The sequence below is a fragment of the Arachis duranensis genome, chromosome 1 (assembly GCF_000817695.3).
Source record: "Arachis duranensis cultivar V14167 chromosome 1, aradu.V14167.gnm2.J7QH, whole genome shotgun sequence".
NCBI lineage: Eukaryota > Viridiplantae > Streptophyta > Magnoliopsida > Fabales > Fabaceae > Arachis > Arachis duranensis.
The window spans coordinates 97,950,124-97,975,372 of NC_029772.3; the positions used below are offsets into that span (position 1 = coordinate 97,950,124).

At 36.1% G+C, this 25,249-nt stretch overlaps 3 protein-coding genes across 3 annotated transcripts; 1 reads left to right on the forward strand and 2 right to left on the reverse strand.

The window, feature by feature from the left end:
• Positions 1 to 516: 516 nt before the first annotated feature.
• On the forward strand, positions 517 to 2,723 carry LOC107466313 (alkaline ceramidase). The gene is made up of 3 exons (XM_016085292.3): positions 517 to 688; positions 1,159 to 1,481; positions 1,956 to 2,723. The coding sequence occupies exons 2-3, from the start codon at positions 1,231 to 1,233 to the stop codon at positions 2,467 to 2,469; spliced, it is 765 nt and encodes a 254-aa protein (XP_015940778.1). The 5' UTR covers positions 517 to 688; positions 1,159 to 1,230; the 3' UTR covers positions 2,470 to 2,723.
• A 3,652-nt stretch (positions 2,724 to 6,375) lies between these two features.
• On the reverse strand, positions 6,376 to 10,783 carry LOC107466323 (transcription initiation factor IIF subunit alpha). Its single transcript, XM_016085300.3, has 9 exons — positions 10,439 to 10,783; positions 10,045 to 10,203; positions 9,727 to 9,871; positions 9,242 to 9,604; positions 8,582 to 8,697; positions 8,351 to 8,485; positions 7,895 to 8,110; positions 7,276 to 7,494; positions 6,376 to 6,841 (listed from the first exon to the last, which is right to left on the reverse strand). Exons 1-9 carry the CDS (start codon positions 10,607 to 10,609, stop codon positions 6,749 to 6,751), a joined length of 1,617 nt encoding a protein of 538 aa, XP_015940786.1. The 5' UTR covers positions 10,610 to 10,783; the 3' UTR covers positions 6,376 to 6,748.
• Positions 10,784 to 14,718: 3,935 nt separating this feature from the next.
• On the reverse strand, positions 14,719 to 15,276 carry LOC110276559 (uncharacterized). The gene is made up of 2 exons (XM_021133473.1): positions 14,989 to 15,276; positions 14,719 to 14,874 (listed from the first exon to the last, which is right to left on the reverse strand). The coding sequence occupies exons 1-2, from the start codon at positions 15,274 to 15,276 to the stop codon at positions 14,719 to 14,721; spliced, it is 444 nt and encodes a 147-aa protein (XP_020989132.1).
• Positions 15,277 to 25,249: the final 9,973 nt, after the last annotated feature.

Genomic DNA, 25,249 nt, shown 5'->3' on the forward strand with positions numbered 1-25,249 from the left:
ATGCATTGTTACACATGTTTTTTTATACGAAGAATGAGAATGTTAGAGAATCATAATTTATTATTTTTTGTCGTTAGTTAACCATTAATATTTAAAAATATGGAATAAAATATATTATTAAATTACTAAATTAAAAAAATTATATTAAAAAAATTGAGTTGATAGTCAAATGATAGTAAAAATCAATAAATTCTGATATTCCTTATTATTTTTCTTTTTATATAGAGGCTATAGCTATGATTAACCAACTCTAACTAACTTCTCTTAGCTTAAGCCAGCTGGCCAATAACCTCAACTAACTCATAAAACATCCACGATCCACACGTACAGAAAAGACTTGGACCGGAATTGAAAATTTGAGGCCTCGTATGACATTGGGCCACAAATATATGAATATTATTAGCAATTACCGACCCGATTTGGAATTAACTTGTTGTTCTGGCCTGTTTGCCAAATACGACATGCAGAGTGTGCCGTTTCGTTGTTTCTATTACAGTCCATATACCATAGGCATTAGGCGTAGTCCAGGGTTGTGGATTGTGGCGTGGTTGGAAATTGGAATTAGAAATTTATGGGTTGCGAAATTGTGATTTGAGTGGGCGCGTTTCGTTTGAGTTGCGTTTGTGTTCTCATTCGCACACAGCATACCTCCTTCTGTTCCTCAGATTCAGATTCAGATTCATTTGAGGTAGGTTATTCTTTCTTCTCCTTCTGCTACCTCCTATTTACTTTGGTTGAATTGAAACGATTGCTTAACTTCACTGTTGGATCAAAACATTGTGGATCCATTCATAGTTTCGTCGATTGCTGTGATTTCTTTTTTTTTTTATAATTATTTTTTAACTTCCGGTTTTACTACTATAGTCAAGTGTGTTAATTAAGGTGTGTACGTTTGTAATATTAATCGAACATCCACATTTTAATTAGCTATTTTCAACTTTCGGTTCATTAATCATTATGTGGAGTATTGCGGTTCCTTTCTCGATTCTCTAGCTACCTGGTTATTGTTGTAACTCGCAAGATAGTGATTCTTATATAGATCCTATACGCCCGATACCATTATTCTTGTTTTACTCACACTTGGAGCTGGTATCAGAAATCCATGGCTGCTGCTTGTATGGTTTATTGGAGTTTGATGTGTTGCCACATGTTTTGTAGGACTGTTTGTTTTGTCTCTCTGCAGCTGAAATATACTTATAAGAAAGAGGTGTCATCAGGCTGTAGAGGAGAATGGTGGAAACTTCAAGCTTCTGGGGTCCAGTCACATCCACTACAGAGTGTTGTGAAAAGAACTATGTATATTTACCTTACATTGCAGAATTTTATAATACTATCTCCAACATTCCGACAATCCTTTTGGCTCTGATTGGTCTTATAAATGCTGTTAGACAGCGATTCGAGAAAAGATTTAGCATTCTTCATGTATCCAATATGATACTTGCCATTGGAAGTATGTCGTACCATGCGACACTGCAAAATGTGTAAGTTTTAATTTCTGTCCTGTGTTTACTAATTTTTTTATGTTTGCTTCTTTAATTTCCATTTTGTTCCAGTTTTCTTGGTATTGTACATTTTTGTTATCTAGAATTTCCATATTGAAAATTTGAAAAGTAGAGCATTTTCAAGAGATATGTCATCATCCCTAGCCACATATTTTCATGGGGATATATTTAATCAGAAGTATAGAATTTGTTCTCTTGCTCTACACCATCAAGATGGCTATGGTTTTACCTGCATAAAAACTACTTTTTCTTTTATGCATAATAAGTATATCAGCATTTATGCAGTCCCTGAGAATTAATAATCCTCAATAACATTTTTCTTCTGCTGAATAAATAGTACTAGGATGCTATGGTGTCCATCCCTTATACAAATGGGTAGGTTGGCCATCATTATTTCATTGTCTGTCTGTTTTGGATGACTATTTATTTTTCAGATGTTGTACTTTAATTTAGGCAACAGCAAAGTGATGAAACTCCTATGGTATGGGAGGTGCTGCTGTACATGTACATTCTCCACTCTCCAGATTGGCATTATCGCAGTACGATGCCCACCTTCCTCTTTCTATACGGTGTTGTTTTTGCCATTGCACATTCAGTTTTCCGTTTTAGTGTTGGCTTCAAAATGCACTATGTCGTACTCTGTCTCCTCTGCATTCCAAGAATGTACAAGTATTACATTTACACTCAAGATGTTGCTGCCAAGCGGCTTGCAAAGCTATTTATAGCCAATCTTGTATTGGGCAGTATATTTTGGTTCTGTGATCGTTTCTTCTGCAAGGAGATATCCAGTTGGCCTATTAACCCACAGGGTCACGCTTTGTGGCATGCTTTCATGGGTTTCAGTTTGTACTTTGCAAACACATTCTTGATGTTTTGCCGTGCTCAACAGCGTGGGTGGTCTCCAAAAATTGTATATTTTATGGGTGTTTTACCCTATGTGAAGATTGAGAAACCAAAAGGACAGTGAGAGAAACTTGTAGCAGAAGAAGGGAAGCTTCTCTGTCATTATATTTTGCCAGATAAGTTGTTAGCAAAAACGGTTTATGATATCTTAGGTTATTTTCTCTTTTCTGGTTTAGATCGGCTACAATGTTGATTGAGTATTTACATATTTCTTTCTAGAAGTAGGACATGTACCATATTTATCTTACGGATACTATTTTGTGCCTGGACCTTTGATAGCTCTAAAATTTTATGACAACCAAAAAGATAGTTTTGCAGTGCCGCATGTTGTTGGGCTCGCAAGTTGAGTCAAATTTTAACACTGTTTGGTGTCTTGTGTAACCGTATCAGGTGTGTGATAAGCTTCATATTAGATTATTATTACCAACTTTTTTGAAGCGCTCATAAATGCCATATACAGCTTGCTGTTGCTTTCACAGATTTTTTCTTTCAAGAAAGTTGGCACTTCTGATATTTGATGCTAAGTTGTCTTTTTTGGGGCTCGATTTTGCTTGTGTTTATGCCTCTCGCCAGGGCTACCCTTGCTGTAATGATCTACGAGCTAATTGGGACCTGAGATTTGTGTTTTGTGCTATTGAAATGTATATTTCTTTTCAGTCTAACACTCGCGCTTAATACTTCTCTAGTTTATGGAATGAAAGTGCTGGGCCTGACCTGAATTTATGTTGGTGAATTGAGTTCAAACTTTCCCAGAATCTGAATTCAATTATATATATTGTATTATATTTTTGGACGGAATACTGAATATTTGCTGCACACACACTGAATTGCAGTTTTGTTGCAATGCAATTATGCATAATTAAAAGAAATTCAAAAAAGGGATTACCCTCTCTTTCCTCCACCCTCCCCCTCCCGGCTCCCCTTTTTATCTTTTGTAAAGCATAGTTGTATTTACTATTCAGTTGCAAGTTTCAAGGTTAATTTCAGCTGATTGTCAACTAGTTAAGCTATTTTGTGAATTTTTTCTTCTTTTTTCTTTTTTTGTTTTAGCTGGTAATTATGTGATTTTGATCCCATCAATATTACCACCAGATTTTGTCCTGTCAAAATTCTTGTTCTATGCGTTCTTTGAAGCGTTGATGATAAAGAATCGATAGTAACATTGTTATCCTCATATCATCCAAAATACTAAAAGTAAAATTTTAAATTATATGGATATGAAGTCAAATTCTTATATAAGCAAATCGTACGAGTATTTTGTTGATAACTAGAGCTAAGTAGTACTTAGAAAAACACAAACAACGACAATAACCAAGCCGCCATGTTGCCAGAAAGATTCATTTGATTTCTTGGCTCTAGTATCTAGTTTTCTCCGTCTCAGAATTTCTCTATGTACTTATTTGGAGATCTTTAAATCGATAAAAAATTAATAAATTTTGTTTTAATATTTTTGGTAAATTTTTAATAGTAAAAGTAAAATTACTAGAAAAATAAAAAATATCTTTTTTGAAAAATTATAATTTATATCTTTTTTTTAAAAGATTTTTTTCTTAAAAAAAATATATTTTTCACATATAAATGAATAAAAAATACTTTTATCTTATTTTATCCAACGTAATTGATAAATAAAAAAAATTTTACATAAAATATTCATACATAAAATTATTTTTATTTTTATAAAAAATCTTTTAAAAAAATATCCCTAAACAAGTCCTATATATAACCCGCTAAAGATACTGAACTGAATAAGCGGACTCAATTTCCTTATGATTGATGATGTTATTCTCCTAAGACTATACTCTTTAACTCATTTCTCATCCTCATACTAATGGGTGGTTGCCTCTGCACTCTGCGCCACCCAACATCGGCTGAAAAATCTAACTCAGTTGCTGTGACAGACGGAAGAGGATCATCATTGTCAGATTATGTGAGAAGTAAAAAAGATATGGATGTTGAGGCAGCTAAGAGTGAGAAGAAGGTTGAAGATTGGATGAAAGCTTCTTCTCTTAGCTCTAATAAGCATTCTAAGAAAAAGGTGCACCCATGCTTCAATCAATCTCAACTCCGTAGATCTTTGATAAGTGAAGCTCAAGACAGTTTATACTTGGACAGAACCTTGAAGCAGCATCATCAAGAAAACGAAGAGTCATCGATTGTGAGAAGCTTAAGCTGCAAGAAACAGAAGAGGGTGAGCTTTAAGCTTCCTCACGTTGTCATATTTTACAACCCAGATGAGCCTGCTTGCAAACAAGCTTCATTAAGCTCATCAGAGGATACTGATTGCATTACTGAACACTCGTTCGCGTCACCAAATTTTGTAGCAAATCTATTTGACTCAACGGAGGAGCCTGTTAGACTCGCTGTGGAAACTCTTCCTCGTGTCTTTGTCTCTTCTCGAATTTCTCACATCTGTCAATGACTCCTAAGGGTGTGTTTGGGACTCCTTGAGAATAGGATTCTTCAAGAAAAGAATTATTTTCTTTGGTTTGGAATACAATAAATAAAGAGTTTTACTAACTTGTGCTATAAGGACTTAGGTTAAGCATACTATAAAAAGAGATGTTTTATAAAAATTATTTCAGCAATTAATTTTTTTTTTTACATTTTCAATGCATTGAATACATCAAAAGTATTAAAAAATTTTTATTATTATATTTTTAAAATGTGTCTTTTAAGACACAAATTAGTTAAATCCTACAATAAAAATGTCATTTTTAATTCTCAAAAGAAATTTAATTCTCAAATTAATGTTCAAATAAATTAGACCAAAGAAAGTACTATTACTAAGGATTGAAATATCAAAATTATTCTTAATAAACAAATAAGAAAAGACAAATAAAAAAAACACAAGAATAAAATAGTAAAGAACACAAAATTCATTTCATTCATGCAATCAATTGTTTCAAATCATGAATTTAAATTTGAAATAAAATAAGAATTCACTTTTTAACGGAAATAGATTTTTTTTTTCTTTTTTTGATGCATTCCAATCACACTCTTACACTTTGTTTGGATGCAAAATGGAAAATGGATGGAAAGAAAATGGGTAGAAAGAAAATGAGATGAAAGAAAATAGAAAGAAAAGTTAATTAAATAGAAAGAAAAAAAATAGAAAAAAAAATTTCTTTTATTTGAATTAAAGGAAAAATAAGAAGAGAGAAAATCATACCTAAATGAAAATATATTAATACCCTTCATTAATTATAATATACCAATGTTATAACGACAAATTTGTAATTTTACCCATTTTCCACTCCAATCTAAGTTTTCTTCTCAATCTTGAAGAGAAAATTTTAATATGGGCTCCACATGTACTTTTACATTTTTCATCCATTTTCTTCTCCTTCATTTTATTTCCTTTCAAATTCTTCTAAACCAAACAAAGTGTTAATATAAATCCTTATGTCTTCCAAGAGTGCATGTCTGAAGCACTTTAATTTCTTCTTCGTTGCTATTTGAGTAGTGTAACATAGAATAAATCTTTACCTGCGTGCATGCTTCGTCAAAATAATCCTATTTCATGCTAAGTAATTGAGAAAAGAGGCAACGCGCCATGGCAAATACCCTAAGCTAAGATTGTGATTTATTTCATTTTATAAAGGTAAGTTACTTGTACAGTGTGACTTATGCGTATAACTTACAAGGAAGTTGTAGAATACTGATTACTTACTACTACAAGATTCTCATGACTTGAATAAATAGATAAGAATAATCATTTAATCAATCACTTAATAATACATGATGTGTGTGTGTGTGGGTGTGTCATTTTTTTTCTCATCAGCTTTTATTTATTTTCATTTTTTTCTTCAAAAGACACTGTACTTCGAAGTGAGTACATGGAAAGCGATCGAATGAGATCGAATTTTGAGTTGACGCCAACAAAAAAACAATAAAAATATTCGAAATTTGAGATAGGCTACTTAAATGGTTAGACCATTAGTCCATCATCCTCAAGCTGAGAACTCGTTACTGGGTTAAAAACTAAAAATATGTCATAACTTTTTGCGCAGATTACATCACAATTATAAACAGCTGCATCCTGAGCAGAAAGAAATAGCGTCATTGCTTCCTCCTGTCATCTGTTTTTAATAAAACAGTTCATGAATAGCGCATGTGCAATATTGATGTACAATGAATTACACACTGAATAACCTCAATGATATGTGTCATATATAGTGTCTCAAAAACAATTAACAACAAAAATTAGAACAGCTGCCTCTCCCTGTTTTCTGGGGTTTTGAGGGCTAAAAACCGCAAACGATAACAATATAAAATTTGTCAACGCTTTTGGAACAATGGCGCTATGGTTGTAATAGCTTCTTTTCATCCCATTGTCAATTTTGTCATTTATCTCTTAAAATAACATAACGGGATCCTCCATTACCCTTCGGTATCTTACACATTTTCCTCAGGAGGTCCGCAAAAGCCGTTTTCTCCTGCACATACAAAAGAAGCACATGGTGTATATTCAACCTTCGCAACATTAACTTTAAAATAAATCAATTGTACCCCTTAGGTGATCTCCAGGCTAAGAGTAATCATTCTTATCCTTACTACATGACCCAGATTATATCCAGCTGATGGAACAAGACACATTCCCCACCCAAATTATACCATAAAATTTCAAATGGCATTACTTTATTCTGACGCTAACTGGTCACAAATTAAATGAAGTGATGCAGAACATTTCTAAGAATCTGAGAAACAAGTTGCACCCTTCCACAGATATAAAATCAACTTGGGCTTCAATTTATAACACATTCTAACAGGGGATACAGTATAAAGACATTGGTTAAAAATTATAAGAATGGCTAAGCAAACAAAAGCATCTTAAGAAGGCTAAAGCAGAAAAATGGTTGATAAAGCTTACCTCAGAAGTTTTTAGTCTTCCTTTGAATTTGGCTACGAGAACTTGTGTGGTTACTGGAGTCTTTTGCATTAAAACAGCTCTGATTTCTTCTTCACTCACGGGTCCAGAAGCTGCAGAAGAAGACCCTGCCTTTGATGATGGTGCTGGTGATGTACCCTTTGAAGGACCGTTACTTTTGGATGCAGACCCATTTTCTTCTTTCACAGTTGGTTTTGTTTCCTAATTGAATGGGAAGGGGACAATGAGGATTTCAGTAACTCTTGCATACAATCCCCCATAATGAACTTTCAAACTAAAGTATTAAGTCTTAAAAAATAGGACCCTTTTAAGCAAAAGCTATATCACGTTTGAATGCATCAAAAGAAACTAAGGCCAAGTTAATTCGTCAATTCTGCATTTCAAGAGCCTATTTATGCAGCTAAGTTTTATGAAAAGATAATGTAGTATGTGTATTAATTTTAAACCATCATAAAATAATGTGATGCTGAACCATTAAAGATGTTTGTCTTCGTAAGTAGTGGTTATATAGCCAAAGTCTTCTTTTGTCTGAGAATAAAAGAGAAACTACTATAATGAAGGGCCTTAATAATCAACCAAACACAGACAAGCAATGGCATACGTTTTCTGTTTTAACTTTCTTTGGTTGTGCACTATTAGATGCTTTTGAATCCTCATTTAATTTCCTCTTCCCCTTTGAAGACTTAGAAGTAGAGGGAGTTCCCCGAGCAGTTCCTGATGCTGCAGGTTTTATCGGACTATTGTCAGCTGGCTCTTCCTTAGGTGCATCCTTCTGCTTTGGAGCAAATGCAGCAGGGATGCTAGCATCGTCATCCTCCTAGATGAAATAAAATGACCAATTAATGGATGAAAAATGCTCACGTCTAATTCATCGAATCATCGTGCAACTGCAAAAAGTTGTGCCTCACCAAAAGATATTGTAGTTTGTACCGAGCTATATATATCTTCCATGTAATTGGAAGTAAAAAGAATAATGGAACAATTATAGTTGCAGCTAACAAAATAATAGAGAAGTGAAAAAGCCATAAATGAAGAAAATGAAAAAGAATAACCATACATCTTCGTCATCGTCATCATCCTCGGCATCAGATTCATTCATGCCACCAGCTCGTCCAAGCAACATCTTCAGCTCTTTCCCAGATTTACTCAGACCACCTCCATCTTCATTATCTTCATCCTCATCCTCCTCATCCTAAAATAATATATTAGTGTAGTTTCATAATAAACCAAGGGTGAGTACCAAGAGGGTTAGTTCCTAAAAATGGGTTGCAAAATAATTGAAATTTACCTGCTTGATTTCAGGAGGAGCAGGAACTTCAGGAGCCAAATCTTCCCTTTCCTCGGGATCATTGCCAACAGCTTCATCATCATCAGTGAAAATCTCTTCGTGTTCCCAATCATCACCTAAAAGATGTGCATACGTATGATTAGCAAGAAGCATAAGCATATACATGAAGATTTCAACAAGATTAATAACTTCAAATAAAATTAAGTAAAAAAAAAGGCCATCTGTAGGCCAAATTAAAAGTAATTACTTGAATTGAATGCAACCAATAAGCAAAGGATACTAATGAGAAAATAGACTACCTAAGCCCACCAGGTTAATAGTCGCAATGACTAGTCATGGTTAATATTAAAAGTACACTACACTGGTGTTGACAATGTTCTCTTTCTCTAGCTAAACTCCATTTTTTTTCCTTCATATAAAAGTTCTGTAGTTATAACCATCAACAACATCTAAGGCGGTCAACTCCCAATATTTGATTCACTTAGCATCCAATTTGCTCTTCGATTTGACTCTCTAGGCTATATCCTCCACCAGGAATACGCGTATAAAAACACTGAAGCAATCAACTGAAAATGATGAATAAAACTTCACATAAAGGAGAATTGATGTGTAATCTAAAATAACTGCTTTGTAGCATTTTCATCAGAAAAATTAACTTACCCTTCTCAATATCATCATCATCCTGATCAAGGTCACCTCCCCTTGGACCTTCTTCATCATCATCGCCATCTCTTTTATCAAGTCCAAGTCTATGCTTCCTTGTTGCCTCCTCCTCTTCGTCCTCCTCTCCCTTATCAGAGACATGACCCTCATCATCATCACCACCCTTTTTGCGGCCTTTCCCGGCAGTGCTCTCCTTCTCTTCAAATTTTGCACGTTCACCAAATACAGCAGGTCCATTATTTGCAGCTTTCATCATCCATCTTTCATATCCATCTGCAGTTTTCTTTCTATTCTTAATTTTCTCTTCTGCTTCCTCCAGAGTCAATTGCTTATACTGTGCAACCTTGTTAAAGTTGTACCTAAAGATTTTTTTACGGAGAGAGAATAAATATGCATTATTATACATCTGCCTTCTTCCTTTGATTTGACTGGTAAGCGCAATAAAAAGAAAAATAAAACTAAAACCACGGGAAAATTCTCAGAGAGGAACACCACCCTGGCGACAAACTCCTTCCTTTCCATCATGAGAAGGTAATATGTAGCTGATTGTGCACCTTCGAGATTACCCTGGTATTGGGACTGACCCGTTTCATCCTCCAACAGCCAAGGCTTGTTCTTGTACTTCTCCTATGACATACAATAAGCAAATATGCAGGAAATAAACATCTGGGATTTCCATGGTGAAAGCAAAATACAATGCTAACATGTCAAGCTTCAACGAAAAATATTAGATAAGGGGAATATCACTTTCAATCCCATATCATCAATTTGCACATGGAAGGATGGATATGATTCAATACCCGCAAAGCGTCAGTAATTTGGCGGTTCTGCAGTCCATCCTTCTGCAGGGACCACTTGTTTTCAGCACTTTTCTTCTTAGAGAAATTAGGCAACCCAGTCACGAATCTTCCAATGAAGTAATTTTTGTCAGTGGTTGAGCTTGCACGAACATTATATTCCTGCCACAAACAACACCATTGACCATATGCTTTCGTTAATCAGCAAATAACAATAACGAAAGAGTAAAAATGTTAGTTTGTATATGCAAGTGTCGTAATGCTTGCAATGAAGCGAAAGAAATTAGAATGCTATGCCATCGAAGAACCAAGTATGAATTATTAGGTGGAAAAACAGTAGAAATCCGGGAAGGGAAAAATGAATGAATGAACGGAGACATCGGAATTGAAATCGAACTCGAATCAAGCGAGTGATGGTGGCGCCACAATCGATGCATTTGGCCTTTTTCTCAGCCATGGTCTTGCCGCAGGTCAAACAGAGAGTCATGTGCTTGCAATTGCTTCCGTAAAGGTCGGTGGTTGATCCACATCCACCGCACGACGCCTTCAGTTGCAGGTCCATCGACATTTTCCCGGTAATCAATCAATCCAAAACGCTAAGATTTTAATAGCAATAAATTCAATAGCAATTTTTGGTGCGCATCTTCTAAGATTTTAACTCAGCGGCGCGCACCACCGATTTGTAATGTTATGTATGTAATAATATCTACGACGACGGGACGACACTGAATTCATCTCCCGATTTTTCCTCAGATTTGAGCATTCACTCAATAGGCTTGGCATTTTATAGCACTGCGAGGTTACGAACCCATCTGGGCTTGGGCTTGCACATTAATTGGGCCTTTAAATAATTAAATCATCAATTCGGTTGTCAATACCCAAAATGTTTGTTTTTTAGATAAATTTATTTTAGAGTAAATGTTCTATTAGACCCGGATCTTTTTTCCGTGAGATATAGCGAACTTTAATAATTTTTAAACCTTAATTAAATCCTTTTTCATTAAGAAAAATGGACAAATCAATTCTTGCTATTGGATGACAAACGATTGTCCGCTGACATGTCAGGTAACCGTGTCAAGTGTTATTTCTAAAAAATTGCAAGGACTAAAAATTTCTCTTTATCTCTTGATTCTTTTCATTTTCTTTATTTTCTTCTTTTTTCTTCTTCCTTTCTTCATTAATGGTGAATTTCACTCCCACCCTTTACACAACTACTAAACCTCATTCTCATTCACATCAAGAATTCACGATCCAAAATCCTTCCAACCCTCACCATCTAAAACCCTTCCAACCCCTTACACGACTACTGTTTTCGTTGTTCTCCCATTCTTTCCTTCATAAGTCCCTTACATTGTGAGCCAAACCATAGCATCAACCAATTGAATAAAATTAAAGAGAAAATAAGAAAATTTTGTGGAAGATTAAATCAATTAGGATGATGACGCACCTGACCTCAATAGTATTAAGGTTCTATTGGCGGTGAAGAATAGGAAAAAAGTGATGGTAGGGGAGAGGGTGCAGACGGCAAAATACGAAAAACTTCAGGTGGCAGCAGAATTCTATAGGTGGCGAAGAGCAGAGAGCTATCAGCGATTGAGAAAGAAAGAAATTGTGACAAATATGACAAAGAACGATGGTATCAGACAACGGTAAAGCACCTCACAAGACAAGAAAAAGAAGAGAAAAAATCGTAGCTAGAGACTATTTCTGTATGTGTTGAAAGAAAGTATATTGAAGAAGAAGAACAAGTAGAGAGGGAGTTGTGTAAGGGGTTGGAAGAGTTTTGGATGGGGGATCTTTGAGGTGAATGGAAAATAAGGGTTAGTGGTTGTGTAAAGGGTGTAGTGAAATCCGCCATTGATGAAGGAAGGAAGAAGGAAGAAGAAGAAGAGATAGAGAGGGAGTTTTTAGTTCCTGCAACCTTTTGGAAGCGACACTTGTCACTATTACCTGACATGTCAATGGACAACCGTTTATCATCTAGTAACAAAAATCAATTTGTTCATTTTTCTTAATAGATAGGGGCCTAGTTAAAATTTAAAAATAATTAAAATGCGTTATATCTCACAAAAATAAAATCTGAGATTGGATAGAGTATTTACTCTTTATTTTTTATATACTTATAATGTAAAAGATTTTGACATAAATAATTAATTACAAATTGCCATATCAATAAAAATAATACTTTAAAAAGTTACGCATAATTTTAACTAGATAATGTATAAAATTTTTTAAGCTGATATATCAAAATTAAGTTTTCTATTTATATATTAAAAAAGTTATCTAAATAAGATAAGAATTTATTTATTTTTTCCGCTATAATAGAAAATAATTTTTTTTAGACTGATCATATATTATTTTCGATATATATGAAAGTTAAAAAGAGCGTCTAAGATAATAATTATATATATAATTTTTAAGATTTGAGTTTAGTAGGACAAAAATTAATTTATTACATATTAGAATTTTATTTACAAATTTGGAGTTGACTAATTATTATTGCATATACAAAATAAGGTTGAAATTTCTAATATTTGTTTTAGTAGATTAATAAAAATTAGAAGAATAATATATGTTCTTGCAAGGATATTTTGTTTGATCTATACGTTAGCTTTCTGTTAATCTCGCTATGTCTGATAGCTTCGACTGAGTCGATGATATCCTTGTGAACCTGGACTCGAACGTGGTACCTACAAAAAGGATTCCGACGCTCAAGTTAGTAAGGAAATAAAATAAATAAAGTGTATATGATTGGGGATATAGCTCCAAAGTATGCTATTTTTGGGATGAAGTATTTCTGTCTTGTCTGTTTCTATTGATGCCTTCTCCCGTTTTATAGCTTCGTTTGTAGCTTAATGGTCAGTTTTTTTCCGGGATTTTGGTGAGTGAACTGGTTCCGAGATTTTAGTGAGTGAACTGTTGGGATGGAGCCGTTACGCCGAGGTGTGACTCAGTTTCGTCCGAGATTTTAGGGGTACAGTACACAGCCCCCAAGCTTGACTTGATGTGGTTGCAACAAGTTGAGCTTTTTTGTTGAGATTATACCTTGGCATTTTGAAGTAAAATACTAGAGCTTCCAAGCTCAACACGCAGTTCAAGCTTGGGCTAAAAATCAAATGGGTTTTACAAAATAAAGATAAAAATAAAATTAGATATGTTTTTCGAAAAAAGATTTTGCTTTGTAAACTGGGCTGCAATAAATGCCACACTTAGCTATGATGGAGCCGGACCGTTTTGTATTTGGGTACGTAATTGTTGCTGTTTCAACTTCCCACTAAAATAGTGGGTTGTAATTAAACTTGTGCCATTTACAAAATAAGACTTCAGTTTGCAAAAAGGTTTTGATAAGTGAGAAGACATGTCTTTCAGAGGTTAGTCTTCTCACCTTGTATCTGTCTTTTCATCTCCTCAGCGTTCTTTCGAGTTCTTGTCCTCTATTATTTTCTGAAAAAATGGTTAAAGAGAAAGAGAAAGAAAAGATGAAAGTTGTTGAAGTAAATAAGGAGAACCCCTATCATTGGGTTCATGATGATGTGAAAACTCGTGCTTCGTCGTATTGTGATCAGGAGTCGCTTCATGTTTTTTTTCTAAGCTAGACTTGACGACCATATCATTGACGTATATTTCTATGTTTCGTCTGATTTAATTTTTAAATATTTTGTCCATCAGTCTTTGATAAGTTGCCCCTGCATTTTTCAGGCCAAAAGGCATCACTTTATAACAAAAGTTACCTTGGTCGGTTATAAATGCCGTCTTATCCTCGTCGTCTGGGTGCATCTGTATCTGGTTGTACCCAGAGTAGGCATCCATGAAGCTTAGCACTTGGTAACCTGAGGTGTCGTCTATGAGTCTGTCAATGTTTGGCAGCGAGTACAAGTCCTTTGGGCAAGCCTTGTTTAGATCTATGAAATCTACACACATCCGCTATTTCCTTGAGCTTTTTCTGACCATAACCATGTTTGCTAGCCATGAGGAGAAACATATTTCTCGGATGAACCCTGCATCCATTAGTTTATGTGTTTCTATTGCTGCTGCATTTCTTCTTACAGTGCCCAGGTCACGTTTCTTTTGTCTTATAGGTCGGGCATTGGGGTTGACTGCTAGTTTGTGGCATATGAAATTTGGGTCGATCCATGACATGTCAGCAGGGGTCCAGGCGAATAGGTCGGCATTGGCCTTTAATATGTCTTTCAAGTTCTATTTTGTTCCTGCAGAGAAAGCTGAACCAATGTTAGTATAATGATTTGTTTCATCCAATTGTACCTTTTCTAAGTCGTCCGTTGAGGAGGGGCGACTGTTGTTGTCCCTGGGGTCCATTTCGGCCAGGGTGGGGATGCTTTCCGAGTTATATACTGAATGGATTATCGGGATGGCCTCCTTTGTGATTTTCTTCATACTTGCATTGTAACATTGCCTAGCTTCCTTATGGTCGGCATGGACTGTCGCTACTGTGTTATCTTGCAAAGAAAACTTGACACATAGATGAATGGTAGAAACAATAGCTCCAAAGGAGTTAAAGGAGGGGCATCCTAAGATGATGTTGTAAGGACTAACACAAATGACTACTAAAAACTAGATGTCCAGTGTTTTGGAATTTGGGAATTCTCCCAGTGTTGTCCTCAATCATACATAGCCTGATATAGGGACTCTTTCTCCTGAGAACCCTGCTAATTCTCCTCATGATGGTTGCAGTGCCTTGTCGCTTAGCTGCATCTTTTTGAATGTGGAATAGAATAGGACATCGACACTGCTTCCCGGATCGAGCAAAACTTTCTTTACGGTCAATTCTCCCATATGCACCGAGATTACTACTAGATCATCCAAGTTTGGTGTCTGTGATTTGAAATTGCCAATATTGAAACTGATGTGGGCAGTTGAGGTCAGAACTGTTGGGTTTTGGTGTGACCCTTCCATTGTCATCATAGGCTGGTATCATCTTTTTCTAACTGTGTTGGTGAGTCCTCCTCCTGCTGCAAAGCTGCCTGATATGTAATTTATGACTCCTTTGGAGGTAGGGGTTTCGATTGGGCCGCGCCATGTCCCTTTTTCTTTGTGGTCCGAGTCATATCTCGGCTTGTTGATGTCCTTGGTTGCCTCCTTCCGACTTCTAGTACTGATATATTTGTCCAATAACCCCTGTCTGACCAATCTCTCCAGTAGGTCTTTTGCTACTACGCATTCGTCAATGGTGTGGAAAAACTTTTGGTGGAACGCGCAATGTTTGCTTTTGTCCATGTATTTTTGGTCTTGGTATGTTCCTGCCTTGATTGGTGGCTTTATAAGTCTGTTGTATAGTATTTCCTTGATGTCCTCTCTTCTGGTATTAAACCTGGTATATGAATTAAATTTTAGAGTTAGTTTAAAAGGTTTTTTGGAATCTCTGTTATTTGACCTAGTTGGCCTCTCGTCTTCCTTCCGTGATGGTGGTCGTTCGTTTTTTCATGTCTCACGCAATTCCTCTATTTCAACTTGTCTGGTGGCTTTGTCTAAGAATTCCTCCAATGTCTTCGGTTTTGCCACAGCAATGGCTTCCTGGAATTTTCCAGGTCGAAGGCCACTTTTTATAGCGTGCAGCTGGACTTCTGGGTTAAGGTCAGGGATTTCCATGGCCGCTGTTGTGAAATGCGTCATGTAATCCTTCAAACTTTCGTGCTGCCCTTGTTTGATTGTGCAGAGATAATCCGAATCTCTCACATAGATAAAGGTTGGAGAAGAACGGCACATGATGGGATCGGAGTCACTTTTGAGGAACATCATAGACTCAAATTTCGTGACATGAACTTTAGGATCCCCGATCCCCTTATATGGCGTTAGGGTCATTAGGAGCGTGAAATTCTTGGGCATTTTAAAATTCATTATCTCCTCGAAAAATGGGTCGATTCGCCGTCTTCCGGTTTTTGGGGGTGTCTCCCCTGTCTTTGCGTTGGATTCTGACTGATGTTCTTCATGTTGATCAGCGTTTGTCTTCTTGCTATCGACCTTCCGATCTCCGTTATTTGGCATTGTTGCTAATAATTCAGCCATCCACTGATTTTTCGCTTGGAGAGTGGCGTTGGCAGCCAGGAGATCAGCGTTAGCTTGAAGGGGTTGCTGGGTCTCTGAGTAATCATTCATGCTTCCTTTTTTGCAAAGAAAAGGAGATACAGAGCAGATGTGGGTGAGTTAAAATAATTATAACTTCGGGGCGGGGTGAAATTAACTTCGGCCCCACGGTGGGCGCCAAACGTTCTTGCAAGGATACTTTGTCTGATCTATATGTCGGCTCTCTGTTAACATCACTATGTCTGGTAGCTTCGGCCGAGTCGATGATATCCTTGTGAACCTGGACCTGAGCATGGTACTGCAAAAGAGACTCCGACGCCCAAGTCAGTAAGAAAATAAAATAAATAAAGAGTGTATATGATTGGGGATATAGCTCCGAAGTATGCTGTTTTTGATATGAAGTATTTCTGTCTTGTCTGTTTCTATTGATGGCTTCACCCGTTTTATAGCTTGGTTTGTAGCTTAATGGTCAGTTTCTTCCTAGATTTTTGTGAGTGAACTGGTTTTGAGATTTTGGTGAGTGAACTATTGGGATGGAGCCATTACGCCGAGGTATGACTCGGTTTCGTCCAAGATTTTAGTGGTACAATAAACTACATATTTAAGTTTTTTTGTTAACCAAGTTCAACTAAATTAGTATTTTAATGTATTAAAAATAAGTTATAACTAATATTATTTCAAGTCTTATTATTTAACTTAATTAAATTTAGCTCATAAAGATCTTGAATGTATAACATTATTCAACAAATTAATCATTAAACTAACTCAAATTGGACAATAATTTAAATTTTATACATAGAGATGAAAAGTCAAACAAATTAATCATGTGTAATAAGATTGGAAAAAAATGGCAATCTATTTTCGTTTTAAAAAAATTAATTAAACTTAAACATTTTCAGCAACCTTAAGTTAATTATGTTGTCTTCCTTTTTATGATTCTATCTCTATTCTTTCGAATTGTTAACTTTAAAAAAATATTAAGTGATTAACACTTTTAATTTTCTTTGTTTTTTGTATTGTAATATATAGAGTGAATACCTGGTCTGGCTTTTGACAATTTTTGCGAAAGACAACGAGGCCCTTAGGGAAAAAAAAACTACATTCTGACCTCTGAAATTTTTTTCGTGAGACAAATTAGCTCCTACGTCAATAATCTATTTTTGGGGTTAACGGAAGGTAAATATGTGGTAAGTTAAGATGGTGATGTGTCCGTTAAGTGCCAGCTTGAATTGGCATATTAATGAATTACCCAACCCGATTCCTGACAATTTTTTGAAAATATAATTTCGTGTTTTATCTGCACTTCACAGAATATGATGAGCCCTAAACGCCTCTTTCTCCTTTCTTCTTCTGTAGAACCCTAACTGTCTACCACCATGAGCCATGGAGATCATTCTTCGGAAATTAGGAGTCGCAACCTGCGTAGTTATAGTGTTGGCGAAGAGAGTAAGTGCTGCACCTTTTTTCTGGAAGAGTTGGGCAGCTAAGAAAAAAGAAATTCATATCTCCAAAATATCACTGTGGGTCCTATGCAACTCTCTCCCAATCTTGCACAGAACTTAATCCGGATAGGTTCTTCTTGGAATGCCCTAATTACAATGTAAGTATTGATTTTTTTGTATATTTCTTAAATTTGAAAAATTTATGTAATTTTGGTTTTTTTTACCAATCAAAATTTTTTATTTCCAGGCACCCACCCCACATTGCAAGTATTTCAAGTGGCTAGATGTATTAGTTCACAAAAATATGGATGAGGACATTACTTCTAACAATGCTATTTTAATGGAAAGGAGATTGAAGGAGGTAGAACATAGAATGAAAGAGTTAGAGATGGAATTGAATTTGAAAAATCAAAACGAAATTGGATCTCAAGGTGGTAGATATTACTTCAGATGTTTTAGCCTTATAATTTTGGGTATAATTAGTATCATAATTGCTGTAGTCTTTAGAACATGTCCTAAGTAATTGTCATAACCTTAGCTGTGACATTTTGTGATAATTATGTTGTGTTGTAATACTTTCAAGATGTAACTAAATCTGTGTAATATTATGTTTTATGTTCATGAATTTGCTATCACTTTAATCTGAGATGATATTGTATTGAAAGAAATTAGATTATATTACAAATGTGTAATCACATATTTTGATGGATGAAAATATAAAAATATGGGTATACAATGATTGTAAGTTAAATATATGTTTCATCAAATTAAAAAAAGTCTGTACAATATGATTTTCATATGTGCTATATGATAATAAAGATGGAGCTATAAACACAATTCAAAATAGTTTCATAATCTATTATAATAAACTTAGCACCAAAGTATGATTGTTTGTGCTATGCAATAGCAAAATAATATGTCTCTAAATTGCCGGTTGTCTAACTTATATACTAGCCTTGTCATTTACAACTATTAAGGAACCAAAAGATAATTAATTGAGTTCATAAGATACATATGACTCTTCACTTATAGACCAACAAAATACATGGGTCTTCACTTGGTGCTTTTAATCCATTAATGAATCTTGATGAGTCCATATTTGATGGTATATTTTGACTCAATTTGGATGGATTCTAGCATATGAACTCACACTTAAGCACCAAAATAGCATACTTTTGTGTTTGATCCCTTTTGATCTTAAATGTGAAAATATGCAATTTTATGCTTTAATAGAGTAAATTAATCCTACTTTTATGTCATTCGATGCCGTGATATGGTTTGTGAGTGATTTCAGGCCTTGAAGGCAAGGATGGATGGCCAAAAGTGGAAGAAAGCATGAACAAGGGAGAAAACATGAAGAAAACAAGGAAAAGCACACACAGCAAAGTGTGCGTGTGCATAGCCCTGCGTGCGTACGTACGAGCGAGGATTTCCATGTGAGCGTGTGCACAACCACCTGTGCGTACGCACAGGTCAATTTTCAGCCGAGTGTGCCGGCGCACATGCTTGTGATTTCTGGACTGAATATATGTGACTGGATTATTGTGAATGTTGCTGAAATTGAATGTTATTGCTTCTTCCTACACTTTGAAAGATGCAATATAGATATTGAACTGTGATGACTACTTGTAATTTTTGCACACATTATGCTTGATGAAATGCCTGAATGAAGTTTTTTGTCTGGTTTCTTTGTCTGATCAGCAGAAGAGCTTGGATTTTGCTTTCATTTGACAATTTATTTTCATATAGTGAAATTCTCTGTTGACTTTGAATGCTGCCTAAGATGGTTTGGTAATGCACTTTGCGAACTCCTTTTGCTGAAACATCAATCTGAATTTCATTTTGCCTTGTGATTATCTTGTTTGATGTCAATTGTTGATGTGCATATCATTCTCGGCCTACCAACTTGCAGTTCATTGTTGATTTTGCTCTCGAGACCAAATTGGATTGAATTTGATAATATTGATTACTCTATTTGGTACCTTTAAGTGCATAGCATGCTAATTCACTGCATTATATGTTGATTGCCCATTCCTTTTTGCTCACAAACCCAACTAGCATTAACCTTCCAATTCTGTAATCTGTTTAGTGTTCTTTCTTGCAGCAGTACATATAATGTTTGTTTGGTGAATTGACTAACTGCTTATTCATGTGTTCTTGAACATAAATGATCATGTACAATTACTTGTCCCTTGTAAATCTTTTTGGGCAATGAATTTGATTTCAACTGACATTGCTTTTGGGAACAAGGATTAACTATATGACCATTTTACTACTTTGTTCTATGAATAAGCAGGTGCTTTAAATTGTCAAGTTGATCATTGCCTTTTGTGTCAATTTTTACAAACTTTTTCAATCCTCAAGGCACAATTGCAATAAATCAATTTCTTTTAGTTCAATTCACTTACATAATGCACCTAAGACATGCATATGCTTTCCTTGTTTGTTCCATCATTCGTTTGCTACTTAGGTTGCTTGATTTGGGGAAACATATTTCCTTTTTGACTATTTCACTGTTGTATAGATGTTTTTCTCTTGATTTAGTATCTATTTACCTCATTGGCTCTTAATTCATTTGTTTGATTGTCTCCTCTGAATTTCTATGACTTTTATCTGTTCTCCTGAGTTGTATTCTATTTTTCTTTCTTCAGGATGACTCACAAGGGGAAGGAAAAAGCCAACCCTTTGGCTCGTCCTCCTCTTGCGCCCCCAAGTGACCAACCAGACACGTTCATTAATTCTGAAACCCAAGAGCAATATAAGAAATTAGAAAAATGTGCCTTTCATTATGAGAGAAAGCTAAAATTGCCTGAGAAATATGCAGATGCGATCCTTAACCGACTTGATTTTTATCATTGTAAAATCTGACCCGGTGGAAGTAAATGAACACCAGGTCAAAGAATTTTACGCAAATCTCCTAAAGAGGGATGCCAAAACTATTTTTCTAAGAGGTGTCACCTTGGACACCTCTGATACTGCTTTAGAGGCCCTCTTGGATATTTCGCATATTCCTCCGGCTCGCGACGCTTACACTCAAGTAATGAGGGACGTCTCAACGGGCAAGATTTCTTTGGATGTGGTCCTGGAGAAGATAGGCCAGCCTGAGGCTAGAGGGGAGTACAGTAAAGGAGACAATGCAGTTCCGTTGAGCATTGCATGCACTGACCTCAACCCAAAGGCAAGGATCTGGCAGTAGATCATTGCCGACTACATTCTTCCGAGCACGCATGCCACACATATCAGAGTCCAAAAAAATGGGCTATTCTGGAGGGGAAGAGAATCTTTGTTCTTCCCCTTATCAGAGAGTCGATGATGAAAGTGAACCAACAGCTGAAATTCAACATTCCCTTTCCATCATTAATCACCAAATTTGCAGCCTTATCTGGTGTAGAGAGACGCCCAACAAACCGGACATCTGTTTATACTAGTAAGCAGCCATTTCTGCCATATGGAGACTTCGAAGGACCGCCTCAGAAAAAGAGGAAGACCTCTGAGCCTACATCAGCAGCAGCAGAGCCCTCAGCACCTCCTTCAGCACCCGCACCCGTACCCCGACTCCAGACGCCTCATGAGCTGGGTCGGGAGATCTTGCAGACTTTGCACCGCATTGAGTGCCGCAACGCTCGCCGCTTCCAGTGGATAGTGGTGAAGTTTGATGGTCACGACCCTGGGCCACCTCCTTCAGATACACCAGAGCCTGACGCCGAGAAGCCTGCATCTGAGGAGCTAGCAACTGAAGCTGGCCAGGCAGTCCAGACACCTGAGTGGAGACCTGAGGAGCCTAGAGTTGAAGAGCCGACAGCTGAAGCCATGTTGACACTTGAGATGGCAGTCGTGACAGTTACCCAGGCAGTTGAGCAGCCGGCGGTTGAGTCCACTCCACTGACATCCAGAGCCCTCATTGTTTATCAGCGTCATCATCACCCACCACCATCTGACGGTGGAGCTTCTCATGGTTGATTCCCCCTCCCCCACCGATTGATTATTTTGGGCACTGAGGACAGTGCATGACTTAAGTATGGGGGAGGATCTGCGATATTTTGGGTGTAAATATTCTCTCCTGAACACTTTCATTTAGTTATTTTCAGTTTTTACTATGCTTTTGTGGATACTTTTATATATATATACATATTGCATTTGATATTACATGGTACATAGTATAGATATGGATTGTGATTGGATGATGTGAATAGCTTATGCCTAGTTTATCTTGATCCTAATTGTTCATGTTACTTTTTGCTTGTTGAAAATTAGGAGAAGAACTAGGAAATTTTGAAAAAAAAAAAATCTTGCATCCGTCACAACATACATACATACATACATATATAGGAATAATTTTGGTGAAAAACATGACTTTCCAACAATTTTAGGCTTTCTATTGAATTGATTGGAAAACTATTCTTTTCAAACTTAACTTGCTTGAATGAATTTCTTTGAAACATAGAAGATTAAAGAACAATTGCCAAGTGAGTTTTGAGCTATATTGAGTGGTTATACATTTTAACGGCTAACTTTGTTCATTGTGTGTTATATCTCTTCTATGAGTGTGATCTTGGTTTGCTTGATTCTTTATTTCTAATGATTGATGTTTTGAATGGCACTGAGCATGATTGAGGCCATCTTTGTATAGCTTACTTTTCCCATATAGCCTACCCTTTGCATATACCATTGTTAACCCCTTGTGAGCCTTATTTGCCCCATTGTTCTTAATATCACCACATCACAACCATAAGCAGAAAACCATGAATAACTTTGAATTGTATCCTTGATTAGCTTAGGTTGGAGAAGTATGTTTCATTTAAGTATGAGGGAGTATTTGGAAACATTGGTAGTGATTGAAAATATTGCTTTTGGGTATTTATTGAAAATTTTGGAAAATGGGTGCATTCATGTATGAGGTACTAAAACCATATGCATTTTCACTTCCATATATATAAAAAACACATTATCATCATAAAAAGGGGATGAAAGTACCCTTAAGTGAAGGAAAATGAATAAGAAATGCATATGTGATGTGAATGATGATCATACATGAGTGATTGTGAAAAAGAATTGATGGAAGGTTAGGATTGCCTTTTGTTTTGATTTGGTTGATATTGGTTGATGTAGAGACTTAAACTAATCAAAGATTCAACCATTTTAGTCCACTTAGCCATATCTATCCCACCTTTACCCTAACCCCATTACAACCGTATGAAGTCCTCATGATAATTGCATTCATGCATCACTTATTGTTGATTGTTAGATGAAAAGCAATTCCTTCAAAGCATGATTAGAAGAGACTTGAGTGATTGAAACCCTAAACACCGAGTGATCAGAGTGTATACACACCTAGTGAGGGTTCAATTCCTCAACTCTATGTTTTCATGCTTCTTATCATGCATTCTTGTAAGTTGTTTCGCTTTAATGAGTTGGATCAATTCTTTAGATTTTGGTGTATTGAATTCTTTTCTTGCTTAGCCCTAAATGTCTATACTTGCTTGGGAATTTGATTGTCTGTTTTCACCAATTTCATATAGATACTATAGATAGATATATAGGTATAGATAGTATTTACATACTTGCATGCATATAGATAGTTGCATTCAATAAATTGATTACCCCTTTTGATCATTCTCCTTGTTAGTTTAGCATGAGGACATGCTATCGTTTAAGTGTGAAAGAATTGATGAGGCCATATTTGATGGTATATTTTGACTCAATTTGGATGGATTCTAGCATATGAACTCACACTTAAGCACCAAAATAGCATACTTTTGTGTTTGATCCCTTTTGATCTTAAATGTAAAAACATGCAATTTTGTGCTTTAATAGAGCAAATTAATCCCACTTTTATGTCATTCGATGCCGTGATATGGTTTGTGAGTGATTTCAGGCCTTGAAGGCAAGGATGGATGGCCAAAAGTGGAAGAAAGCATGAACAAGGGAGAAAACATGAAGAAAACAAGGAAAAGCACACACAGCAAAGTGTGCGTGCGCATAGCCCTGCGTGCGTACGCACGAGTGAGGATTTCTATCTGTGCGTGCGCACAAGCACCTGTGCGTACGCACATGTCAATTTTCAGCCGAGTGTGCGGGCGCACACGCTTGTGCATCCGCACAGGTCCCTGCACGTGATTGCATTAATGAAACACGTGCTGCGCGTATTTTGGGGGGATTTTGGCCCATTTTGAAAGGCTGAATTACTGAATTGAAGTGCTATATAAGGGGAGAATCAACACATATGAGGAGAGCTCACTTATAATTAGGTTTTAGTTTAGTTTTTCTTAGGATGAGGAAGCTTCCATAGGAGTAGGAGTAGGAGTAGTGTAGCATTGCTCTCTTAGGGTTTATGCAATTTCAATTGTAGCATTTTATAGCAAGCTTTAAATTTGGATGTTGATCAACTCTTTTGTAAGTACTCTCAATTTCCTCTTTAATTACATTGTCTTTATTTTCATTTTCTCTTGGTTCAAGTGCTTTGTTTATATTTGCAATTTTGAGTTCTTGAAGTTTTGATTGATGAATTTAGTGTTTTATGCTTTCTTTATACTTGATTACTTGTTTATATTTGGTTTTGTTGATAGTTGGTTATAGCTTTTCGATTTCCTTTGCAACTTTTCATACTTTACTTTTATGCACACAAGGTGTTTGTGAAAATGGCAACCTTAGATTTTGAGTAGATTTTCACATCTTGGCTTGTGGTTTGAGTTCCTAGGATACTAGAGTCATAATGTCCGACATTTAGTGATAATTCTTTGGTAGTTAGTTGACTCTTGTTTTCATTGATGCTAGTCTTTTATTAACTAGTTTGATAAGTTGGTTGGGACTTATGAATTAAGGTCAATTATGCTTGCTTGACTTACTCCTCGATGGTTGGGGTTGACTAGGCGAGATTGACTCATCATAATTACCATAGTTGTGGTTATGGCGATGATAGGATTCCTTTGATCCTCATTCCCAAGTCAAGGCTCCTTATTGCATTCCTTGCATTTTCACTAGTTTTGATCTCATTTTTTCCTTGCTTGCATTAATTACAATTTTGACATTCCTTAGTTCTTTTATTGCTTAGTTCTTTTAATCTTTCATTTCTTGCTTGAAAACCCCCTTTTTTCTCTTAACAACTAAAAGCGTGTAACACTTCAATTGCGTCCTAGGGAGAACGACTCGAGGTTTAACTACTCTCGGTTTGAATAGAAATTGTAAACTCTGATCGAGCATCACTTGTCGGTTGAGAGCTATACTTGAAACGAGGTTATATTTCTCCTTTGCCAAGAAGGAATTCTTAACCGATGGTTTTGCTCGCGTCAAATCTCCTCAAGTGTTAGTTGGAGACTTAAAACCAGGTGTTGGCATGAAGGTAAACAAGCTTCTGGATGCCCCTGAGGTAGTTGGTCCAAGTGGCTCTAAATGGTTTTGAGTGGGTGGTATTGGTGGCCTCACAATGGTTACAGGAGGTTCAGGAATTTGCTGTGTAGCCTGCACAAGATAGAAGAACCATTTCAGCATAAAAAATGAGCAAGACAAAAGTCACCAAATACAATCCTATACTCACAGGTCCATCATTAGGAGGTGCAGATTGAGATAAATCAATCTCTTCACCAAAATCTACATTGGGCAAGGCTTCCATTTTTGGCATCTTTTTCTTATTCTTTTTTGCCTTTGCCTGGAAATGATGATGCAAATATAACATATAGATTCAGCAATTTGCAATCAACAATATAAGACAGATCTAGCAGAATTAA